At 42.6% G+C, this 26800-nt stretch overlaps 1 protein-coding gene across 1 annotated transcript in view; it reads left to right on the forward strand.

Moving 5' to 3' along the window:
• Positions 1-2295: 2295 nt before the first annotated feature.
• Positions 2296-26800, forward strand: part of LOC124620160 — a 194095-nt gene continuing 169590 nt past the window's right edge. The window contains exon 1 of the mRNA XM_047146830.1: positions 2296-2302. Coding sequence (XP_047002786.1) covers positions 2296-2302 — 7 coding nt within the window. The remainder of the gene's footprint in view (positions 2303-26800) is intronic.

A 26800-nucleotide genomic window follows, 5' to 3' on the forward strand; every position in this document is an offset into this window, starting at 1 on the left:
GTGACATGTGGTTCCTGCCAGAATCAGCAGCCAGAGTAGCCGCCATTGTTGGAGATCACCGCTGCCACACGTCTCGGCATTGAGTCAAAGAGACGTTGGATGTGTTCCTGGGGTACAGCAGCCCAAGCAGCTTCCACACGTTGCCAAAGATCATCTGGTGTGGCAGCTGGGAATGTAATCTGGGTCACTCGTTGAGCAACCATGGACCACATGTTTTCTATCGGCGAAAGATCCGGAGAGCGAGCCGGCCAGGGAAGCACTTCAATCTGGTTATTGACGAAGAACCTTTGGACAATGCGTCCCACGTGTGGTCGCGCATTATCCTGTTGAAATATGGCTGTGGCCGAGCCCTGAAGGTAAGGAAGGACAACTGGCTCCAGCACCTCGGATATGTAGCGCCGGCTATTTAAAGTACCGGCAATGCGTACTAGAGGCGTGCGAGAGTAATATCCAATGCCGCCCCATACCATAACACCCGGTGCAAGACCAGTGTGGCGGTGCATAATGCAGCTGTCCAGCATCATCTCTCCACGGTGTCTCCACACTCGAATCCGACCATCGTGGTGCTGCAGACAGAAGCGTGCCTCGTCAGTAAAGACAACGTCATTCCATTCTGCCGTCCACATCCGTCTGTCATCACACCATTGGCGACGGAGACGTCTGTGGTTCTGCGTCAATGGTAGACGAAGCAATGGACGTCTTGCGGACAGATCACTCTGCTGTAAACGGCGTCGAATGGTACGCGCAGACACTGGATGATGCGTTACAGACGCAATGTGCTGTGCTATGGTTCGGGATGTCACTGAGCGATCCGTCACTGCCATGCGCACAATTTGCCTATCAGCACGTGCAGTGGTGCACCGAGGTGAATGCGATCGACCACGTCGGTCCGTCGTACCCTCCTGCATCCAACGGTCACATATCCGCATTACAGTTGTTTGGTTTCGTCCAACACGACTAGCGATTTCTCTGTATGATAATCCACAATCTCGGTAAGCCACTATCCTTCCTCTGTCGAACTCGGATACTTGATCAAACGATGTTCGCTGTTGTCTACGAGGCATAACTGATCGTCTTGTGAAACAACCACAAGGTAAACACACATGCCGAACGTACACTCGTCGAAATCGCCAAGCCTTAAATGGCGCTATGAAGTGGCGCCACAGGCGCGCGTGATGTGCATCTGTGCTGAAATTCTAATCAGTTGCATATCTCATCGCTGCAAACCCATGGTGTAAATTTCACTTGATTCGGATGCTTCCTTCAGGGTGTTGCATTTACGGTGGCCAGCAGTGTAGTATCCGACGGTTGCATGTTCACTCAAGTAAAAGATATATCCTTATATAAGGGGCAGTCAAAGATATAACGCTGAAAGCCGTGCTTTCCAGAAACATTGTTCCCATCAGGCAAAATCCCCATGAGCGTTGAGGCAATCATCCCAACGACACACAAGGTTGAAGACATCCGTAGTACCTGCCTTCTACACGTCCTTGTCCGACAATGATCTTCGAAACGAAGGGCCTTTTTTAAGGGACCGAAGTCGTAATAATCGCATGGAGAGAGATCAGAACTACAGGGCAGTTGTTTGAGTGTCGCATTTCAGGTGGTGTAACTTCTGCGATACATTTACGACGTGGGGACATGCGTTATCATGAAGGAGCAGCACACCTTGGCGCATCATTCCACAACAGCGGATTTCGACAGACATGCTGGCGCTTACACATTCTTCTTTCTCCGATGGTTATCTACCAGGTTTTTTTTCCCCGACAGCCAAGAAATGAATAGCAACACGTTGGTTCTGTTTCGAAGCATTTGGTAATAACGTCACCATGGATCACGTTTCCACGTTTAGCCCACGCACGTCGGAAAGACATAAATTCCACACTAATCCCTTGCGTACATGTCGGTGCTTACATACCGGTACCGTGGTCGAGCTAAGTTGCATTTACGCTGCAGCAACGCCCTCAGACTGAAACTATTTGATCACCGCTTAAAAAACGGATCGTCGTTTGGTAACAGAATCTCTGTAGTCCTATGCGTAAACCATAATTCAACCGAAATTTCTATCTTAATTCATGTAAAAGGTACCTTGTGTAATCTACTGAATCATTTTGAAACAACTTGTATAATTTCATCGAAATGTGCGAAGGCGGCCACCAAACGCTTTAACATTATGACAAACTGCCATCAGCAATAGCGTGCTATCGCTTCATTCTTCATAAAATAAACACCTAGAAATTCACAGAGACTAATACTAGTAGCACGGTATATTGATCGATCACAATGTAAGCTGCCATGGAGGGTAAGTTTGTCTACGATTCCGTAAACTGTACCTGTATTAGCGTGGAAGTATCCTAGTGAATACATGCCTCAGAGATTTAGTGTGTCACAAGCACACGACTTCTGTGCAGCACGGAAGCAGACGCTGGATAGTAATTACTTTAATGGCCAAAATCATTACAGGTTGTGCCTCTAAATTGGCACTTAATACACTGAAGCGCCAAAGAAACTGGTATATCCATGCGTATTTAAATACAGACATGTGTAAACAGGCAGAATACGGCGCTGCGATCGGCAACGCTTATACAGGGTGTTACAAAAAGGTACGGCCAAACTTTCAGGAAACATTCCTCACACACAAAGAAAATATGTTATGTGGACATGTGTCCGGAAAAACTTACTTTCCATGTTAGAGCTCATTTTATTACTTCTCTTCAAATTACATTAATCATGGAATGGAAACACACAGCAACAGAACGTACCAGAGTGACTTCAAACACTTTGTTACAGGAAATGTTCAAAATGTCCTCCGTTAGCGAGGATACGTGCATCCACCCTCCGTCGCATGGAGTCCCTGATGCGCTGATGCAGCCCTGGAGAATGGTGTATTGTATCACAGCCGTCCACAATACGAGCACGAAGAGTCTCTACATTTGGTACCGGGGTTGCGTAGACAAGAGCTTTGAAATGCCCCCAGAAATGAAAGTCAAGAGGGTTGAGGTCAGGAGAGCGTGGAGGCCATGGAATTGGTCCGCCTCTACCAATCCATCGCTCACCGAATCTGTTGTTGAGAAGCGTACGAACACTTCGACTGAAATGTGCAGGAGCTCCATCGTGCATGAACCACATGTTGTGTCGTACTTGTAAAGGCACATGTTCTAGCAGCACAGGTAGAGTATCACATATGAAATCATGATAACGTGCTCCATTGAGCGTAGGTGGAAGAACATGGGGCCCATTCAAAACATCACCAACAATGCCTGCCCAAACGTTCACAGAAAATTTGTGTTGATGACGTGGTTGCACAATTGCGTGCGGATTCTCATCAGCCCACACATGTTGATTGTGAAAATTTGCAATTTGATCACGTTGGAATGAAGCTTCATCCGTAAAGAGAACATTTGCACTGAAATGAGGATTGACACAATGTTGGATGAACCATTCGCAGAAGTGTACCCGTGGAGGCCAATCAGCTGCTGATGGTGCCTGCACACGCTGTACATGGTACGGAAACAACTGGATCTCCCGTAGCACTATCCATACAGTGACGTGGTCAACGTTACCTTGTACAGCTGCAACTTCTCTGACGCTGACATCAGGGTTATCAACTGCACGAAGAATTGCCTCGTACATTGCAGGTGTCCTCGTCGTTCTAGGTTTTCCCCAGTCGCGAGTCATAGGCTTGAATGTTCCATGCTCCCTAAGACGCCGATCAATTGCTTCGAACGTCTTCCTGGAAATCGTTCTGGAAATCTGTCTCAAAACAAACGTACCACGCCACGGCTATTGCCCCGTGCTAATCCATACATCAAATGGGCATCTGCCAACTCCGCATTTGTAAACATTGCACTGACTGCAAAACCACGTTCGTGATGAACACTAACCTGTTGATTCTACGTACTGATGTGCTTGATGCTAGTACTGTAGACCAATGAGTCGCATGTCAACACAAGCACCGAAGTCAACATTACCTTACTTTAATTGGGCCAACTGGCGGTGAATCGAGGAAGTACAGTACATACTGACGAAACTAAAATGAGCTCTGACATGGAAATTAAGCGTTTCCAGATACATGTCCACATAACAACTTTTCTTTATTTGTGTGTGAGGAATGTTTCCTGAAAGTTTGGCCGTGCCTTTTTGTAACACCCTGTATAAGACAAGAAGTGCCTGGCGCAGTTCTTACATCAGTGGTTACTGTTGCAGTGGTAGGTTATCAAGATTTAAAGTCGATGCACGAGCGATGCGACACAGTATTTCCGAGGTAGCGATGAAGTCTGGATATTCCCGTGCGACCATTTCACGACTGTACCGTGAATATCAGGAGTCCGGTAAAACATCAAATATGTGACATCACTGCGGCCGAGAAAGATCCTGCAAGAACGGGACCAACGTCGACTGAAGAGAGTCGTTCAACGTGGCAGAAGTGCAAGCCTTCCGCAAATTGCTGATGACTTTAGTGCTGGGCCATCAATAAGTGTCAGCGTGTGAACTGTTCAACGAAACTTCATCAATACGATGTCGACGTGCGAACCATTCAACGAAACATCATCGATATGGGCTTTCGGAACTCAAGGCCCACTCGCGTACCCTGCGTCCATCAACACCGACTGTTGATGACTGGAAACACGTTGCCTGGTCGGACGAGTCTCGTTTCAAATTCCATCGAGCAGATGGACCTGTACGAGTATGGAGAGAACCTACGAGTCTCGTTTCAAATTACATCGAGCGAATGGACGTGCACGGTTATGGAGATAACCTCATGACTCCATGGACCCTGCATGTCAGCAGGAGACTCTTCAAGTTGGTGGAGGATCTGTAATGGTGTGGTGCGTGTGCAGTTGGAGATATATGGGACTGCTGATACGTCTCGATACGATTCTACAGGTGACACGCACGCAAGCATCCTGTCTGATCACCTGCATCCACTCATGTCCATTGTGCATTCCGGCGGACTTGCGCAATTCCAGCAGGAAACAATGTGACACTCACATGCCCAGAATTGCTTCAGAGTGGCTCCAAGAACACTTTTCTGAGTTTAAACACTTCCGCTGGCCACCAAACTCCTCAGACATGAACATTATTGAGCATATCTGAGACACCTTGCAACGTGCTGTTCAGAAAAGATCTGCTTGCAGGTTTCATGGTGTCATTTCCCTCCAGCACTACTTCATATACTAGTCGAGTCCATGCCACGTTGTGCTGCGGCACTTCTGCGTGCTCGCGGTGGCCCTGCATGATATTAGGCAGGTATATCATTTTCTTTGGCTCCTCAGTTTATGATTATCTCTTTCGTTAATGGTGGTTTTGTTTGTGAATCCGTTAATAAAACCGGAATCTTATTATCTTGGTTTATCCGTACGAGTCCTGATTTCTCCTATCTGGTCTTTGTAGTCCTAACACGATATGTACGTTGGTGGCAGTAGAATCATTCTGCAGACAGCTGCAAATTCCAGTCCTCTAAACGTTGTCAAGAGTGTTTCATGAAAAGAATGTTGTCTTTCCTCGAGCGATTCGCGTTTGATTTCGCGGAGCATTTTGTTAATACTCGCGTTTTGATCGAACCTGCTGGTAAGAAATATAGCGCACGCGTCTAAATTGCTTAGATGTCTTCCTCTAATCCGATTTGATGGAGATGCCCAACACTCGAGCAGTACTCCAGATGAAACGTCCCCTTAGATAAATTATACATGACTGTGCTTAAACTGACACACAATATTTTTTAGCGCAACGCAGTCTGACTTCCAATAATCCCTACAAGAGAATGGCCCTGACTAAATTAACCTATACGTTTCACAAATCACTTACTTCACAAAAATCTTCGTTCCTCGAACTACTCAATATAGCGAGCGCCATTACTGCCAGCTAACTAGAAGATTCAAACTACTGAAGGCACTAACTACTGATAGGCAGAGTTAGCAAAAGAAAGATTTTGATAGAGAACAAACAATGTATTTACCTTAATAGTGTTCAAAAGTCATAATATATATGTCAGTCCATGATATACAATATTACAAATTTACTCTTTCTGATGGACACACGTCCAGATCGTCCTCTCTCTAAACTCCGCCATCTCTCTCCCCACATCCACCACTGCTGGCGGCTCACCTCCAACTGCGCAACGCTACGCGCTGTTTAACAGCCAACTGCCCAACATTACAATAGCGACTATTGCAACAATGCCGACCAGCCACAGACTGCACACGGCACAGTCAGTGATTTTCATACAGAGCGCTATGTGGCGTTACCAATATAAAAACCTAAACAGCCTACTTACACAGAATGTGTCGCACAAGTGTACTGTACTTTCGTCAATAAACCTAAGTCGACCATTCGCCTTCCCTACAAGTGATCCTTGCGATGGTTCCACTTCATGCCGTCTGGAACGTCATGCCTAGGTATTTTACCGATGCGACTGTCAAACAGAACGCTAATAATACTTAAGACATTGATACGAATAAAGCATTCGAATATGTATTCGTATATGTAACTGTACATTCATTTAGTATTTTGTAAATTTTCTTTTATGTATTACGTAAGAACGTAAATTGCAGGGCAATAACTGTATTACATAGTGGCCAGAGACTGTGAGTAACGAACTACACCATTACAAGTATCAATTTCTTTACATATGAAACTAGCCAACTTCTTATTTTTTTCTTTCTTTCGCATATCCGCGCCTCTTTTCTATCTGTATTCAACCTGTGAGCATGTAGGTGGCAGTGTCCTGTAGTGGATCGAAATAGATTATATTGTAATCTCGATACAGACTGGATTTCTGTAAAATTGCCTTACCTTCTTCGCCTCCTGAGCTATGAATATAATTGTATTTGTCTTTCTCTACTGTTTCACTGCCCACGTTGAGAAGATTGAGGATGGATTGTTTGGTTGTATAACGACCAGACACTTTACGTGTTCTTTCCTTATTTATTACTTGCTACAAAGCAGAACCGCCCTGAGAAATATTCGCAGATCGTTTGCTCATTCTCGCGTACATTTTTACGTACGAATTTTGTTGAACTGATCGATCATCTATACCGAATAACGACGTCGTGAATCATTTGAATGGTCTGATGTATCCCACCTCACGGTTTACTTTTGACGCTGAATTGTTTCACAGAAGCATGCTGGGCTATAATCGTTCAAGAAATTGCGGTGTTTTTCAGAAAGGATACCTCTTTGAATCTGAATTATTTCACAAAAGCATGCTGCCTTATGATCATTAAGGGTATTGTGGTATTTCGTCTAAAAGAGACCGACTTTCATTCATCTTCATTGGGCCTTTCTCTTTCTAGTCGCGGTATTCAAGTTACACAGAATTTCTTAGTATTCATAGTCTTTTGATATCGCGACTCACTGAGAAAATTTGTTGTTGGAATATCTCAGTCTTTAGCAGAGAAGGAGGAACGCTTCGTGCTATATTCATATGTCTTAGGGAGTGTTTTTCTACCTCATCTGCCTTAACTTACTTTCTTCCACATTTAGAGCAAGCAGCCATTCATCAAGCAAAATAGAAATCATCTCTAAGTCATCCTGTATCCTCCTACGGTATGTCACTCAGTGATCTTTCCCATAGACTGCAGCGTCATCGACGATCAGTCACTAATTGATGCTCGCCCTATCCGCCAGATCTTTTATGTAAAGGGAGAAGAAGCTTGGCCCTACCTCATTTCCATTGGACACTCCTGACGGTAACCTTGTCTCCAAAGAACATTCCGCGATCAGGACAACGTACTCGGTTCTATTACTTAAGAAGCCTTGAAGCCACTCACATATCTGTGAGCCTATTTCGTATACCCGAACCTTCGTTAATAGTATACAGTGCGGCAGTCTGTCAAATGCTTTCCGAAAATCTAGGAACATGGAATCCAACTGTTATCAGTCATCCGTTTCTCGCAGGATATCGTGCGGCAAAAGGAGAGTTTCGCACAAGCCATGTTTCCTGACTCTGCACGTATTTGTTGCAGAAAGAAGCTTTTCTATCCGTAGTAAATTTATTATATTAATGAGATCCTCTTCCAGGTTATGAAGGCCCAAGGGATGTCTACCGGCCGCCGTGTCATCCTCCGCTTTGCGGCGTCATGCGGATGCGGTACGAGGCCCACGAGAAAGACAGGCCAAAGGCGTACGTCACGAAGGCAGGCCGAGCTTGCTCGCTCGCTCTCTCAGCTCAGCAGAATAATAGCATTTCTACACACGTAATCTCGTAACTGGCTGTATGTGTACAAATGAGGATTGCATCCTCTACTGGAATCCATTGTTATGGAATCTTACTGTTATTTGTCCTAGAGTGCGTCGGCCCACCAGTAATTTTCTACGGCTGTACGACGGTACAATAAAATTAAAATCATGTCAAAATGATTATCAGTTGCATAAGGTACCACATCTTGTATGAAATGAAGACTGTTACGTGGAAGAAACTAAATGCTACAAACAAGCCGTTATACAGTTTATATCGAGAATTGACCTTAAATGTTGTTGTACGAATAGTAATCAGTAAGACTTCATAATACGACATTCCAGTAGAAGATGCAATAAATGCCTAGTTGCAAGTTAACAGGTTTAGAAACGCATTTTCTCTCCTGAGTTGAACGAGCGAGCGAGCTCAGGCTCACCTTCGTGACGTACGCGCCGTGGTCTGTCTTTCTCGTGGGCCTCGGATGCGTTATGGAGTGAGATGTGGTCAGCACAACGCTTGCCAGGACGTTCTGCCGACTTATCAGACCTTCGAGCTTGTTCTCGTTCAATCTTCAGTTGGCATCATGAGGCTGTATGTGCCCCGTATCAGTTCTCCCACCAAGGAAAATTCCGTGGCAATACCGGGAATCGGCACAGGGTCCTCTGCATGGCAACCAACTACGCTGACCAGTCAGCTACGGAGACGGATAAATTTATTATAGTAGAATTTAGAATGTGTTCACAATTCTGCAGAAAAATGATGCATATCCGTTCCCTTACCCTACCTACACAGGGTGGCCAGAAACAGTCTGGAAAGCTTGTAACGGATGTACTAGGTAGGTTGTGCTGAGAACTAATTGATAAGAAACTAATTTGATACGTTCCGGCGTATCCGATCTATTATTGTTGTTAAACGTGTTCTTCGAATGGTTTCCTTAAACCAAACAAACTTAGATTTTTGTCACGTAGTTTACATTTACCAGTTCCGAAAAAGGCAAATTTTAACTGGTTATGTGCATTTAACCAATTTGTAACTCTCGAACCCACAAATGTCTATGAATTACCGCATTTTCGAGAGTACAAACGCTGGAATTTGCACTCACAACGACGTAATTGGCTAATGTCAATGCTAATTAAATCAGAAAAGGCGCAGCGCATTGATTTTTTTCTTTGCATTTGTTTCTCAGCACAATCTAGCCTGTAACAGCCTTACAAGCTTTTCAGACTGTTTCTGACCATCCTGTATAAAGGAATCACCTGCCTCTTTTTTTTCCAGTCCCCTGGGACTTCGCGCTGGCGGAGAGATTCGAGATAAATGCAAGCTAAGTAAAAGAACAATTTCGAAGAGTGCTCTTTGTAAAACCTAGCTGTTATTCCATCCGGACCTTGTGACTTAGTTGTTTCTAACTCTTTTCGTTGTTTCTCAGCGCAAGGGGTGCCTATTTCTATGTCCTCCATATCGAAGATTATACGACGGTCATACGATGGTATCTTTGTACGATCTCCCTGCGTGATTGATTTTTCAAATGTGAAATTTAAAACTCCAGAATTCCTTTTGCTGTCTTCCATTTCCATACTATACTGGTCGATGAGTGACTGAATAGGTGCCTTCGATCTGATTGTTGGGCTATGTGTAGGAATCAAAAACGTTGCTCCTTGTGTAAGAAAACCGAACATTATCATTGCATTATCGCTGTGATTATGTTCTTGCTCTGCTGAAGGCGAAGAGAACTTATAATTGTGAATACTTCGTATTACAACTCGGAAGTATGAGAAAAAGTTGTATTCAACTTTGATGAATAATTATGTGAGACTCGAACAAGATTAGTAAATCTATCTGACACTGTGTTTTAAAAATTGTACAGTACACACATATTTTCACACTTGTATAACTGAGCGCAACTGGTAATAAGTGATCTACATATCTCAGTATGTGATAAAAAACGTAAGTAAACAGATTCATGAAAGCAACAGGTACTACGAATTTGTGTTACTTTCACACTTGCACCGTTCCGCAGTGCAATAAGGCTGTTTCTCCAAGTGTGTACTCATCTAATCACAGTAAATGCAACAGCTGAGCATGTGATTAAGAAACAGTTCATAGCACTTCCGTAATGTCACACATGAAATCAATATGATTCCGTGCAGCGATGTCACCACATGTGACAGGCTGATGTTCACCAACAGAAACTCATGCCAACTTACTTTAATGCATAGCTGAAAACACTATCTTGTAGAGATAATCAGACAAAATTCATCCGCTACCGGCCTTGATTCGTATAACTTTTTGGCGATGATCACCCTTTGTTCAGTGCGTGTAAGCACAACATGCATTAAGGAAATGAGCTAACTAGAAATCATTGGGCAACACGCGCTGTTTAAAAAGAGTATATTGCTCTTCAAAACATTAACACAAATTACAAGTTTACAATGTGAACCGTATGAACATTCAATCACACGAAAGAAGGCTTACGTAGTCGGAAGCACAATCCGATATTATCTAGCAAACTGATCCCTCTCTCACATAACTTAGTACGGAGCAGTTGAATAGACATAGGACAAAATGAACTTAGAAATAAGGCAATAACGAGTTTTTCTATGCGTGATAAATTCGCATCTTCTCTCAGCCTATACAACTGCATTTGAATACACGCAACTGAACGCCAGCACGCGAAAATATATTACGTCACGACCTAACTCACCTCAAACTTCAGCACAAAATTCAGAACAATAAAATAACTTGGAATTGTCTTTCCGCTGTTCTTGCGCATGGCTCTACATCAGACAAACATAAATTCATCAGAATTGTACGCTCCATCAGAATGTAGTTCCAAAACAGAGCACGCCTTACCACTCCAAGAAACAGAATCCGACTCCGCAGCGAAATCAGTGCCACTGTAATAACTGACTCTTTCGAATAAAAAGCGCACGGCAAATTCCACCGCCACGGCATGCGATTGGCCAAGGGCAACGGCTTACCAAAGACAAGATTTCCCATCAGGATCTCTATACTACCTGGATGTAGAGATCTGATCTAAGAGTATTAAATTTCGACGTGCCGGTAGATTCTTCTGCACAGTCCGCCATGTTGTAATTAGGCTACATCTACATGTACAGGGATATTCTACAAATCACACTTAAGTACCAGGCAGAGGTTCACCGAACCAACTTCACAATAATTCTCTAGTATTCCAATCTCGAACAACGCGCGGAGAAAACGAACACCTTCATCTTTCAATGCGAGGTCTGATTGCCCTTATCTTACTATGATGAACGTTTCTCCATGTGTTGGTCAGCGTTAACAAAATATTTTCACATTCGGAGAAGAAATTTGGTGATGGAAACTACGTGAGAAAATTCCGCTGCAACGAAAACGCTTATGTTTTAATGATGTCCAACCCAAATCCAGTATTGTGTCAGTGGCATTCTCTCCCCTATTTCATGAGAGTACAAAACATGCTTCGCTCCTCAGAACTTTCTCAGTTTATTCTGTCAGGTAAGGATCCCACAGAGCGCAGTGATACTCCAAAAGAGGACGGAGAAGCGTAGTGTAGGCAGTCTCTTTGGTACATCTGTTACATTTTCTAAGAGTTCTGCCATAAAACGCAGTCTTTGGTTTGCCTTCCCCACAAAATTTTCTATGTATTCTTTCCAATTTACTTTTTTCGTAACTGTAATTCCTCGGTATTTAGCTGAAATACCTGCCTTCAGATCTGATTGATTTATCGTGTAAACGACGTTTAACGGATTCCTTAAAAAGCATTCATGTTGATGACCTCGCACTTTTCGTTATTTAGGATCAATTGCCAATTTTCGAACCATACAGGTATATTTTATAAATCCTTTTTAAATTTATTTTGACCTTCTGATGTCTTTACTAGACAATAAACGATATAGTTATGTGCAAACAAACTAAGACGGCTACTCAGATTGTCTCCTTGTTTATATATAAGGAATAGCTGAGGCCTATAACCGTACCTTGGGGAACTTCAGAAATCACTTATTTTATTAGATGACTTTCCGTTAATTACTCCGAACTGTGACCTCTCTGACAGTAAATCACGACTCCAGTCTCATAACTCAGACGTTATTCCATAAGCACGCAATTTCACCACAAGCCGCTTGTGTGGTGCAGTGTCAAAAGCCTTCTGGAAATCTAGAAATACGGAATCAATCTGAAATCCCTTGTCAATAGTACCGAGCACTCCGTGTGAGTAAAGAGCTAGTTGTGTTTCACAAGAATGAAGTTTTCTAAATCGGTGTTGACTATGTGTCAATAGACGTTCTCTTAGAGGTAATTCATAATGTTCGATCACAAAATATATTCCAGAATCCTGCTGCATATCGAAGTTAATGATATGGCCTGTAATTTAGTGGATGACTCCTACTATCTTTCTAGAATATTGGTGTGACCTGAGCAACTTTCCAGTCTTTGGGAACGGATCTATCGTCGAGCGAGCGGTTACATATATCTATTAAGTATGGAGCAATTGCATCAGCATACTCTGAAAGAAACCTAATTTATATACAGTCAAGACTGGAAAACTTGCTTTTATTAAGTGATTTAAGTTGCTTAACTACTCCGAGGATATCTACTTCTAAGTTACTCATGTTGGCAGCTGATCTCGATTTGAATTCTGGAATATTTACTTCGTTATCTTGGGTGACGGAATTTCGGAAGGCTGTGTTTAGTAACTCTGCTTTGGCAGCACTTTCGTCGATAACATTTCCACTGCTATAGCTCAGAGAAAGGATTGATTGATTGTCTCTTGCAGCTAGCATACTTTACCTACTACCAGAATACCTTCAGATTTTCTTCTAGGTTTCGAGACAAAGTTTTTGTGTAGAAACTATTATAAGCATCTCTCATTGAAGTCCTCGCTAAATTTCGAGCTTCTATAATGACATTGTAATTCTGTCAGAGACAGCAAAGGACTTGGAAGAGCAGTTGAACGGAATGGACAGTGTCTTGAAAGGAGGGTATAAGATGAACATCAACAAAAGCAAAACGAGGATAATGGAATGTAGTCGAATTAAGTCGGGTGATGCTGCTGGAATTAGATTAGGAAATGAGGCACTTAAAGTAGTAAAGGAGTTTTGCTATTTGGGGAGCAGAATAACTGATGATGTTCGAAGTAGAGAGGATGTAAAATGTAGAATGGCACTAGCAAGGAAAGCGTTTCTGAATAAGAAAAATTTGTTAACATCGAGTATAGATTTAAATGTCAGGAAGTCGTTTCTGGAAGTATTTGTATGGAGTGTAGCCATGTATGGATGTGAAACGTGGACGATAAATAGTTTAGACAAGAAGAGAATAGAAGCTTTCGAAATGTGGTGCTACAGAAGAATGCTGAAGATTAGATGGGTAGATCACATAACTAGTGAGGAGTTATTGAATAGAATTGGGGAGAAGAAGAGCTTGTGGCACAACTTAACTAGAAGAAGGGATCGGTTGGTAGGACATGTTCTGAGACATCGAGGGATCACCAATTTAGTATTGGAGGGTAGCGTGGAGGGTAAAAATCGTAGAGGGAGACCAAGAGATGAATACACTAAGCAGATTCAGAAGGATGTAGGCTGCAGTAGGTATTGGGAGATGAAGAAGCTTGCACAGGATAGAGTAGCATAGAGGGCTGCATCAAAACAATCTCAGGACTGAAGACCACAACAAATCTTTCATTTTCTGTCGATACGTTTCACTTCCATACATGGCTACACTCCATACAAATACTTCCAGAAACGACTTCCTGACATTTAAATCTATACACGATGTTAACAAATTTTTCTTCTTCAGAAACGCTTTCCTTGCCATTGCCATTCTACATTCTTTGAATTCAAACCACATCTGGTCTACATTTATATTGTTAATTTGGCAGGAATGTAGATCGTCACTCATCCACCGTTCTGTACGTTATAAAGGAACTCCTTAATTATTTCTGGCGTTGAACTTGATATTAATGTGTTACGAATTGGTTGATGTGGGTTGCAGTTTCAAAAAGTAGTTTAACTTTGAATTCTCGAGACCTTTCATGGCAGCCCTGCTGGAATTAGGTAAGAAATGAAATATGAGCACCTTTGGCCGACATGTTCAAACAGCTGGGCCGGCCGAAGTGGCCATGCGGTTAAAGGCGCTGCAGTCTGGAACCGCGAGACCGCTACGGTCGTAGGTTCGAATCCTGCCTCGGGCATGGATGTTTGTGATGTCCTTAGGTTAGTTAGGTTTAACTAGTTCTAAGTTCTAGGGGACTAATGACCTCAGCAGTTGAGTCCCATAGTGCTCAGAGCCATTTGAACCATCAAACAGCTGGACTTCGACATCCAGATAAAATAGAGATTACTGTTTCCGATGAAGTGGTTAAGCAAAGATTTTCTGAACACGCCATAATCGATACGTAGGTAAGCGGATTCACTTCGTATACCACAGGTAGTTGCAAATTCATTATTATAGATATCTAAAAAGACAAAATATTGAGGAAACGAAAGAGCTAGCAAGAGGCACCTTTCATCTTCAGTAGATCTCAAAAGTCAACAACAAGAAGAATGTTTAGGACTTAACTGGCCTACCAATTTTTTTTTTCGGCTGACGTCGCACAAGATCTCTTTTGTTATATTTTTCATTGTATACCCACCTTAAGGCGGATCAAACAACGTCCCTGCAACTGGTTTCATTATGATTAACAAACTTTTCTTGCGTCTCTTGTTTAACATGCGGGAGGGCGGGGGGAGGGGGGGTGGCGTATGTACTATGTCGGTGATTTCCCATGGGGCTAGACAGAGACCGTCTCGAGCACTTCTCAAAGATGACTTTCAGACTCCTTCCAGATAAAACACGAAGTTCCGTAATGCTGTAGAAATTGCAGCTTCTGCGACGAGGAAACGACGGAATGAACATAACGCATATAAAAAGGAAAAACATGCGAAAAGGTAAAAGATGGACGAAAGAGAAAGAGACACATGTGCACACACATAACCATCCACACACACACACACACACACACACACACACACAGAGAGAGAGAGAGAGAGAGAGAGAGAGAGAGAGACGGGGAATGATGCAGCGCTTGTTCCAACGGATGCTTCACATCGTTCGTAGGTAATCTGTCCATTCATCAAAGCTGAACGACCTTTTTTTCCATCGAGAATCGTTTGCTTTTGTGCACCACATGCATGCTGAAAGTTTTTTCTTTCATCTCGCCATCTGTTAGACTAATAATTAGAGCTCCACAAACAAAAGAATACTTCGCAACTAACAGAAGCGCAACGTTTTAATGACAGCGTCTGGTAAAGGAAAGATGAAGAATGTGTGGAGACGACAGGATACTAGTTTCTCTGTAGCCTATTTCCTTAAATTACGAAATTTAAATCTCTTATCTTTGTATTCGAATAAAAACATGAAATGTTCTACTAATATATAAGGCAACCACAGCAGAACGGTTTCTGAAGTCGCACGTTAGAGCCAATGTAACGAGTAACCTGTCATGAGTAAAATAAATGAATCCTCTGTGCGAATCACTCGTTTACAGAGTAAATCTCTTACTGCCTCCTAATGACACAAATTTCTGAGATTTCTGTTTTCTAGTAGTGAGTCGTGAAGAAAGATTATTATTATGTTATTTATGCTTGTAAAATGTTGGGACAACTTTATCAGTTGATAAAGCCATTGTAGGATCAGGTGCTTGAGGCGGTCTAAACGGCCCAAACAACGCTTTGGACTTTTAGGTTAAAATACGCTAGTAATAATATGCCTTTCAGTCACAGTACTTTATATGCCTATATATACTTCCACAACGCTGCACAGATAGACTTCGATTTTTCAAGGACTTAACGACGTCTTTCAGCGCTACTGCAGTTGTCGTATAGCAGCATAGTTGTTAATTTTACGACACGAGTAAGACGAAATTTATGACGTCCGTGTGTTAAAACTAGAAATGTTTCAGCAACTGCGCTACTAGGCAATAAAGTCTCCCATACCAAACTCCTAAAATCAGTTTGATATGCCCTTGCAGCTCCGTAACACGATGAAAGTAAACTGGACAGTAAAAAAATTATCACTGACGACGAAATTTCTTTATAATATTGAGGTATGTAACGAAGATATCTCATCAACACTGAAGTAAACACTATTTTGATTCATATTACCTCTAATATCGCTTTTGTGTAAGTAATGTTCACCTAAAGGGATCAAATTTCTTTCGCGAAACCGCTGCAATGTTCACATAAAGCAACAGGTTCAATGTCTATGCGTCTTTTCGTACTGTGATACTAGCGTGTGAACTTCGCGCTCTACCATGCAAATACTCGCGGTAGTATGTATTTTTGGGAGGATCACCGGTACGACCTTGGCGCGAATGTTGTGTGTTTGTGCATGCGTGGTTCTGGTGTAGTACATCTTGGTTACAACGGTGATTCTTCTAAATACACAAAGAGAATCTGATTTACAGGAGCCTTGACGTTAAGTATGGTTCAGTGTAGTATCATTTCACTACGGACATGTAAGAATGGGTTTTATAACGTGTGAATACAAAACGTTACCAAGAACGTAGACTAGGGAGCAACATTTCGCAACATCAAGAGCAGAGAAAAACGCAGAGGAAGAACACACTGGAAACTTACCTACATTAAAGGTTTGTCTAGGGCCAAGAATTCAGTTTCACAAAAATATGATCTTTCTATAACACATAGGAAACATGAAAGTGAGTAATGAGTAATGGAAAACTTTGGAAGAAAGAAAACAGTAGCCATTGTAAACTTACGGCCGTAGTAGTAGGAAAAGACGGAAAAGTTAGAGATGTCTCTTTTCTTTAAAAATAAAAATCAATCTTCTATTAACAGATTTGACACCATCCTGCATCTTTTCCCGCCTCATACTAACCTTTTCGTTTCTACGTAAATCGGACATACATCAACACTGCAAATTTTTACGAGTATATACACTCAAGCCTTTCCTGGACCTACAATTTTTTCCTCACCTCCCGGGACCAGGCTACCTATAGTCACATCAAACAGAAAATATCCCACCAACGAATCACATTGTCTCCTAAGAGATTTCGACAGAATTCATTCCTCACATACTCTTTCTATTATGATTTCATTTTGAATCACTCTTTTCATATTTTGTAAACATTCTTCGATAGAACAATATTTACGATGTTTTCGGTGTCTTTTCGAATGTTCCACTATTGTGCAATAACTTTCCAACACTTGCTACATCTCTTCACATATATTACATGCGGAAATCTGATGATGAGTCACACATTACGAATATTTTCTACGTCATTTGAAATAACCTTGCTCCCATACCTCTCGCATTTTCCAGTACATCCGAAGGTATATCACCGACTCTGTTCACCTGTTCGAGCTCAGCTCATTCATATTTCGGCCTCTCTCTCTCTCTCACTTTCACGCATTGGGAAAGTTTTCCATCTTGTTGTTGTTGTTGTGATCTTCAGTTTGAAGACTGGTTTGATGCGGCTCTCCATGCTACTCTATCCTGTGCAAGCCTCTTCATCTCTGAATAATTACTGCAACTTACATCCTCCTGAACCTGCTTACTGATTCATCTCTTGGTTGCTCTCTACAATTTTTATCACCCACACTTCCCTCCAGTACTAAACTGGTGATTTCTCTGTCTCTTAGAATTTGTCGTGTCAATCGATCCCTTCTTATAGTCAGTTTGTGCCACAAATTTCGTTTCTGCCCAGCTCTATTCAGTACTTCCTCATTAGTTACGTGGTCTACCCACCCAACGCACGGCATTCTTCTGTAGCACCACATCTCAGAAGCTTCCATACTCCCTTCTTGTCTAAACTGTTTATCAACCATGTTTCACTTCCATACATACCGACATTGCATACATATACGTACTTTCAGGAAAGATTGCCTAATACTTAAATTCATATCCGATGTTAACAAATTTCTTTTCTTCAGAAACGCTTTTCTTACGTTTGACAGTCCACATTTTATATGGTCTCTGCTTCGACAATCATAAGCTATTCTGCACCCCAAATAACAAAACTCATTTACTACTTTAAGTGTCTCGATTCCTAAACTAATCCCACAGCTACGCTTGCTTTAATTCGACTACATTCCGTCATTCTTGTTCGGGTTTTGTTGATGTTCATCTTAAATGTTCCTTTGAAGACACTGCTCCATTCCGTTCAGCTCCTCATCCAAATCCTTCCCTATCTCTGACAGAATTACAATGTCATCGGAAAACCTAAAAGTTTTTATTTCTTCTCTTTGAAGTTTAATTTACACTCCAAGTTCTCTTTCTTTTCCCCTTACTGCTTGCTCAGCGTATAGACTGAATAACATTGGCGATATTTTAAAACCCTGTCTCACTTACTTGTCAACCACACATTCTCTTTTATGCCCCTCGACTCTTATCTCTCGCCCCGTTACTAAACAAGTTGTAAATAGCCTTTCGCACCATGTATTTTATCCCTGCTACCTTCAGTACTTCAAACAGAGTACTCCAGTAAGCATCGTCAAAAACTAATTCTACATAAACGTAGGTTGGCCTTCCCTTAACCTGTCTTCTGGGATAAGTCGTAGGGTCAGTATTGCCTCGTCTGTTCCTACATTTCTCCAGAATCCAAACTGATCTTCCATGAGGTCGGCTCCTGCCAGTTTTTCCATGCTTCTGTAAATAATTCGTGATAGCATTTTGCCACCACGATTTATTAAACTAGTAATTCGGTAATACTTCCACCTGTCAACTCCTGCTTTCTTTGGAATTGAAATTATTTAATTCTTCTTGAAGTCTAAGGTACTTCACCTGTTTCATATATCTTGCTCACGAGATGGAAGAATTTTGCATGGCTGGCTCTCCCAAGGTAGTCAGCAGTTCTGTAGGAATGATGTCTACTTCCGGATCCTTGTTTTGACTTAGCTGTCTCAGTGCCCCATTCTTCTCGCATCTTCGTCTACGTCCTCGTCCATTGTATAACATTGCCCTCAAGTTCCATGTAGAGACCCTCCATATACTGCTTCCACCTTCCAGCTTTCTCTTCCTTGCTTAGGACTGTGGGAGACCCAGTCCTAAGCAAAGAAGGGAAAGCTGAGCTCCTGATACTCATAACGCTGATTCTGTTTTCTTCAAAGGTACCTTTAATTTTCCTGTAGGCGGTATTTACCTTTGCCCTAGTGAAATATGCTTCTAAATCCCTACATTTGTCCTCTAATTGTTCCTGCTTAGCCATTTTTCACTTTCTACCAGTCTTATTTTCTAGACGTTTGTATTTCCTTTCGCCTGCTGCATTCGTTGCATTTTCTCAATTAAATTCAATGTTCCTGCGTTGTCTAGGGATTTCTATTAGACCTTGTCATTTTACCTGCTTGATCCCATGTTGCTTACACTATTTCGTCTCTCAAAGCTACCAATTCGTCTTCTACTGTATTCCTTTCCCTGTTCCAGTCAATTATTGCCTAACACTCCCTCTGTTTCGTTCAATCTATTCACGTCCCATCTCCTTAATTTGCCACCTTTTTGTAATTTCTTTAGTTTTAATCTACAGTTCATAACTAATAAATTACTGTCAGAGTCCACATCTGCCCCTGGAATTGCTTTACAATTTAAAATCTGGTTCCGAAATCTCTGTCTTACCAGTCAGTCTGAAACCATTCTGTGTCTCTAGGTCTCTTCCAGGTATACAAATTTCTTTCATGATTTTTGAACCAAGTGTTACAAATAATTAGATTATGCTTCCTGCAAAATCCTACTAGACGGTCTCCTCTTTCATTCCTTTCCCCCCAGTCCATATTCACGTACAATTTTTCCTTCGCTCCTTTTTCCTACTATCGAATTCCAGTCCCCCATCACAATTACATTTTCGTCTCCCTTAAAAAACCGAATATTTTTATTTCATCATAAATATCTTCAATCTCTTCATCTGTTGAGCTAGTTGGCATACAAAATTTATACATCACTACTATGGTGGTTGTTGGCCTTGTGTCTGTCTTAGCTACAACGATGCATCCACTATGCTGCTCCTAGTAGATTACCTGCTTTCTTATTTACATATTCATTATTAAACCTGCTCGTGAAATACACCTATCGGTTTTGTAATTATAGCCCTGTATTCATCTTACCAGAAGTCCTGTTCGTCCTGCCACCGAATTTCACTAATTGCCACTATATCTAACATCAACCTATCTACTTCACTTTTTTAAATTTTGTAGCCTACCTGTACGTTTGAGGGATCTATCATACAACGCTCCGATCTGTAGAACGCGAGTTTTGTTCCTCCTGATGACATCTTCCTAAACCGTCTCCACGCGGAGATCTGAATGGGCGGTTTTTTACCTTCGGAATATTTTACCCAAAAGGATGGCATCATCATTTATCCATATAGCAGAGGTGCCTGCTCCCGGGAAGAATTACGGCTGTAGTTTCCCCTTGATTTGAGCCGTTGGCAATACCAGTGCAGGTTTATGTTATAAATTGAGAGTAGTCAATCATCCAGAGCGTTGCTGCCTCTCTTCAGGGACATGTTTGTCCGATCTCTCATCAGATATCCCCCACCCCCCCATTGTGGCTGAACTTGCGGTAAGGCTATCTGTATCGCTGAGGCACGCAAATCATCCCACTATCGTCAAGGTCCAAGCTTCGTGGAGGTTGGGTTTCCCGTCTTATAGACCTTCAGTCACGTCCTGCGCTCTACCCGTTACGTGTCTGTGACGACGCCGTATATAGTATGATGACACAACCACTCAAGGAAATAGTCATTTTGTTACAAGAAATTTCAATGAAAGACAAAGTGTACAGAGCTCCAGAAGCTGTTTCAGGAAACATTTCGCGTATTTTCTGAAATGTTTCTCTTTTTGGAGAGTATATATTACCAGAATAGTAACTGCAATACTTTATTATTATTATTCGCAATACCGATACATGTAGGGCAGTAATGTGGTACTTTTAACTTACATTGTCCGTATTTGAGTAGCATTTATGCCTCTTCTTCGAACATTATACTCACACAGACCGTCAAATGAAGACTGACTATATGACTGGCATCCATTTCATTTGTGGGAGTATTTGTTCAAAAAAAAAATGGTTCAAATGGCTCTGAGCACTATGGGACTTAACTTCTAAGGTCATCAGTCCCATAGGACTTTTAACTACTTAAACCTAACTAACCTAAAGACGTCACACACATCCAAGCCCGACGCAGGATTCGAACCTGCGACCGTAGCGGTCTCGCGGTTCCAGACTGTAGCGCCTAGAACCACTCGGCCACCTCGGCCGGCTGGAATATTTGTTTACTATCAAATTCGGAAAACTGACGAGTTACGTTAGCCCAGGTACCACGCTGTGTTCTAATACGGTACAGTAAGTCAGTTTTGTGTCCTGTTTTTATTAAACTGTGAAACATTATGAATCGGTCTAGAGGAGAGGAAATGGAAACCGAATATTATATATAGGGTGCCATTTAAAAAAGGTGTATTGCTGCTCCTATCCTTGTAACGAACTAAGTCACAAGAAGGGAATTCTCCATGTTTAGCTGAGTGGTAACCTGCTTGCCTCCCACGCACCGGGCCCGGGTTCGATTCCTGGCCGGGCAGGAAATTTTCTCCGCTCGTGGACTGGGAGTTGCGTTGTCCTCATCATCACTTCATCCTCATCACCGGCACGCAAGTCGCTGAATGTGGCGCCAACTAAAATAAGACTCGCACTAGGCGGCCGAACTCCCCCGGGTGGGACCTCCCGGCCAGCAATGCCAAATGCTCATTTCATTTTTACAAGAAAGGCAATCACACATTGGACAGTTTGAAGAGAGGTTGCTATGGAGGGGGTGGCTGTATCGTAGGCCATTGCCTGTTCTACTTCGGTGGCTGATTGAAAGGCAATAGGTAACTGGTAGGTAATAGCGCATCGACAGGCCTCTGTCATTCTAGTAAATGACTGGTAGGTACTCTCGTTGGTGACTGGTAGACGATAGCAAATCAGCAGCTAGCATCCACGGGGTAGCGTTTTCCTGCAGTGAATCCTTAAGGCCTCATGGCGTTTTCTCCTGGCCGCTGGCTATGCTGTTAAACCCGAGTATGGATGCTGCGAAGTCTACTTTGCTGGAACTGGGAGATCCATTAGCACTCAAGACCACATAGAAAACATTGTGGGGAAGGCGAGCCAAAGGTTGCGTTTCATTGGCAGGACACTTAGAAGATGCAACAAGTCCACTAAAGACACAGCTTCCACTACACTCGTTCGTCCTCTGTTAGAATATTGCTGTGCGGTGTGGGATCCTTACCAGGTGGGATTGACGGGGGACATCGAAAGGGTGCAAAAAAGGGCAGCTCGTTTTGTAATATCACGAAAGAGGGGAGAAAGTGTGACAGATATGATACGCGAGTTGGGATGGAAGTCATTAAAGCAAAGACGTTTTTCGTCGCGGCGAGATCTATTTACGAAATTTCAGTCACCAACTTTCTCTTCCGAATGCGAAAATATTTTGTTGAGCCCAACCTACATAGGTAGGAACGATCATCAAAATAAAATAAGAGAAATCAGAGCTCGAACAGAAAGGTTTAGGTGTTCGTTTTTCCCGCGCGCTGTTCGGGAGTGGAATGGTAGAGAGATAGTATGATTGTGGTTCGATGAACACTCTGCCAAGCACTTACATGTGAATTGCAGAGTAGTCATGTAGATGTAGATGTAGAAGTGTCGGAGCATGAAAGTTATGTACAACTGTGACAGAACAATAAGACAGCCGTAGTGGAACAGTATCGGAAATACGGCCGTTCTAGCAATTTTCTAGAACCACGTATGTTTGCCTGGGAGCCGTAGATGCAAAATGAGAAACAAAAGAGGCTATTGAAATAATCAGCATGAACAGAAAAATCCTGCAAGGTACTTAACGGCCTGGCTGCCAATGATTCCAGTCTGGCGAACCGCGCGTGTTACGCAGCTAGCAGCTCCGCTTGATCTGCGTTTAGGAGCGGCCGTGAGGGAACTGCCTTGTGGTCTCAGCGCTTCGCTGCAGGAAACGCTGCCCCATAGATACTAGCTGCCGATTTGCTACTGCTTTCCAGTCACCAACAAGAGTTTACCTACCAGTCACATACTAGAGTGGTACAGGCAATACCCTGCCGAGGAAAAACAAGTTACATGTGATGATGGACATGGTCCCCAAGGATAGGTGCATACTTACGTTGATCCATTGTGCTTCCACACTGACGAGATCACCAAGTAATGCTACAAAAATATTCTCCAGGTCACAACGTTCCTTCTCTGGCCTGGACACGTCTGGCGATTGTTGCAGGACCATACATGCCAAAAGCATTCTATCAGATGGAGCTTAACACGTGATTCATCTGAAAAGGCCCCCTGTCACTACTCCTTGGCCGTCCAACTGCGGGGTTGACGTGGAAATTCCAGCCTGTGGCGCTGATGAACAGCCGTCAGTATTGGTTCACGAACCAGAGACCAGATGCAGAGAGATAGTCCAGGCGGGTGTAAAATGAATTTTCTCAACAGAAAATAATAAATGCTAAAATGAATATTTAGCCCTGTCTGACTACCCCGTGCAACAGATCGTAGGATCTCTTAATTCTATAAATTACAATCTAAACATAAATGAATGATGAAGACAACTAATCCTACTAAATGATAAACGTTGTTATTGTAGATAAAAAGAACCTTTATATTACAAAGTTTACATTTTCTAAGTAGAATTACTAATCAGTTGCCCAACTCCGCCACTTACTATGACTGCGCGGTCTAATATCAAAAACGAGAATTGACTGACATCATCTACATACCGAACACTAGAAGACACTACATTCAAAGATGATCTACAGTGGTGTGGAACCTCAGTGGAAATAAACTAACGTGATGTTTGGCTTTTATAGCAATAATAAGCCGAAGCAATTTGCGATATCACTGTGTCAACTGCGTCCGGTGCGTCGAATTGATGGTTCTCGTACTCGTCTACGACGATAGAAGAACTTCAGCCATAAATCAACTCTTTCAAATACTAGGACGGCAGAAGGCGGTCCTGTGACTGATATATTCTAATACTGTCTTCTCCTCTCTCTGTTCTACAGATAAACGCGAACTCCCAACCACAAGGACGGAAGTCAGATAACGTCTCAACGTAAGTGTAGGCAGAAGAAGTCCTCTCAATTACTAAACGACGACTTCCAACCCGGAGGTGAAGTCCAGAATCGTATAGGTTCACAACAGTACAGTTCCTAACTGTTCTAACTATAAGCTCTGCCGACAGCAAAGACAGCAAGTCTGTCTGTACCAACAAAAGCTGATATCGAGCGACTGTCACACACGGGCGCTCAAACGGGAGACCACGTCTCTTCAGCGCTGGCTTTTCATCAAGGCTCGGCTCCCCACCATCGTATTTCCGAAAACGAATTATATATCCAAAACCACGGAATATTTTCCCTCTCTACAGACTCTTCCGAACGCCGTCCAACTATATTTTAATCTTTTGTCGTCCAGCGCGGAAATTTTGCGAGGAAAAACCTATACTCGTGCTATGGTACGCTTCTGAGTAAAAATCCTTGGAAAAAACCCAGCCTGCGTGGTTTCCGATGTGCCACTTCTTCGTTCCTCTCGCCTGCGTCCAAGATTTCCGGTTTGGTCACACTCGGCCGGTCGCGACTCTACTGTGCTCCAGCGCTTAGGTGCCATGACGTCCGTCTTGCTATTTCCTGTGTTTAAGCAGGACCAACACACCAGTGTGGGCCTTCCACCCAGGGCTTGAGTTCCAACTGCCGTTTCATATCCACTGGCGTTCCAACCTCTACTAGTTTTTTTAGTTTTTTCTTTTTTTTCAGAGTAGCACTTGCAACCTACGTCCTCAATTATTTGCTTGACGTATTCCAATCTCTGTCTTCCTCTACAGTTTTTGCCCTCTACAGCTCCCTCTAGTACCATGGAAGACATTCCCTCATGTCTTAGCAGATGTCCTATCATCCTGTACCTTCTCCGTATCAGTGTTTTCCACATATTCCTTTCCTCTCCGATTCTGCGTAGAACCTCCTCATTCCTTACCTTATCAGTCCACCTAATTTTCAATATTCGTCTATAGCACCACATCTCAAATGCTTCGATTCTCTTCTGTTCCGGTTTTCCCACAGTCCATGTTTCACTACCATACAATGCTGTACTCCAGACGTACATCCTCAGAAATTTCTTCCTCAAATTAAGGCCGGTATTTGATATTAGTAGACTTCTCTTGGCCAGAAATGCCTTTTTTGCCATAGCGAGTCTGCTTTTGATGTCCTCCTTGCTCCGTCCGTCATTGGTTATTTTACTGCCTAGGTAGCAAAATTCCTTAACTTCATTAACTTCGTGACCATCAATCCTGATGTTAAGTTTCTCGCTGTTCTCATTTCTACTACTTCTCATTACCTTCGTCTTTCTCCGATTTACTCTCAAACCATACTGTGTACTCATTAGACTGTTCATTCCGTTCAGCAGATCATTTAATACTTCTTCACTTTCACTCAGGATAGCAATGTCATCAGCGAATCGTATTATTGATATCTTTTCACCTTGTATTTTAATTCCACTCCTGAACCTTTCTTTTATTTCCATCATTGCTTCCTCGATGTACAGATTGAAGTGTAGGGGCGAAAGGCTACAGCCTTATCTTACACCCTTCTTAATACGAGCACTTCGTTCTTGATCGTCCACTCTTATTATTCCCTCTTGGTTGTTGTACATATTGTATATGACACGTCTCTCCCTATAGCTTACCCCTACTTTTTTCAGAATCTCGAACAGCTTGCACCATTTTATATTGTCGAACGCTCTTTCCAGGTCGACAAATCCTATGAAAGTGTCCTGATTTTTCTTTAGCCTTGCTTGCATTATTAGCCGTAACGTCAGAATTGCCTCTCTCGTCCCTTTACTTTTCCTGAAGCCAAACTGATCGTCACCTAGCGCATTCTCAATTTTCTTTTCCATTCTTCTGTATATTATTCTTGTAAGCAGCTTCGATGCATGAGCTGTTGAGCTGATTGTGCGATAATTCTCGCACTTGTCAGCTCTTGCCGTCTTCGGAATTGTGTGGATGATGCTTTTCCGAAAGTCAGAAGGTATGTCGCCAGACTCATATATTCTACACACCAACGTGAATAGTCGTTTTGTTGCCACTTCCCCTCTACTAGTACAGGCAATCATTCATTACGCCGTTTTTATAATAAAGACACTCCGTTACCTTTCATGCAATAAGCGTTAACAATTATTTACAAGGTGTACATGACAATGTCAGTCTCCTTTATATATTCATAAAAACGATGTACAACCTATCACATGATACCTAATAGTGTTTGTAGATCACGGCAAATATGTGGATGAGTTCTTGTAAGGCGCGGAATTATAACCATCTTACAATAGCAAATCAGCATCTAGTATCCACGGGATAGCGCTTCCCTGCAGTGAAGCCTTGAGGCCGCACGGCGGTTCCCTGGTGGCCGCTGGTTATGCTGTTAAACCCGTGTGTGAATGTGATGAAGTCTACTTTGCTGGAACTGGGAGACCCACGAGCACCGAAGTGTCGGAGCATGAACGTTATGTACAACTGTGGCAGAGCAAAGACGTAGCCGAACACCATCAGGAATGTAGCAGTATATACTTAACGGTCGTTGAGGAGATACTGTTGGT

Source organism: Schistocerca americana, chromosome 6, assembly GCF_021461395.2.
Source record: "Schistocerca americana isolate TAMUIC-IGC-003095 chromosome 6, iqSchAmer2.1, whole genome shotgun sequence".
Classification (NCBI taxonomy): domain Eukaryota; kingdom Metazoa; phylum Arthropoda; class Insecta; order Orthoptera; family Acrididae; genus Schistocerca; species Schistocerca americana.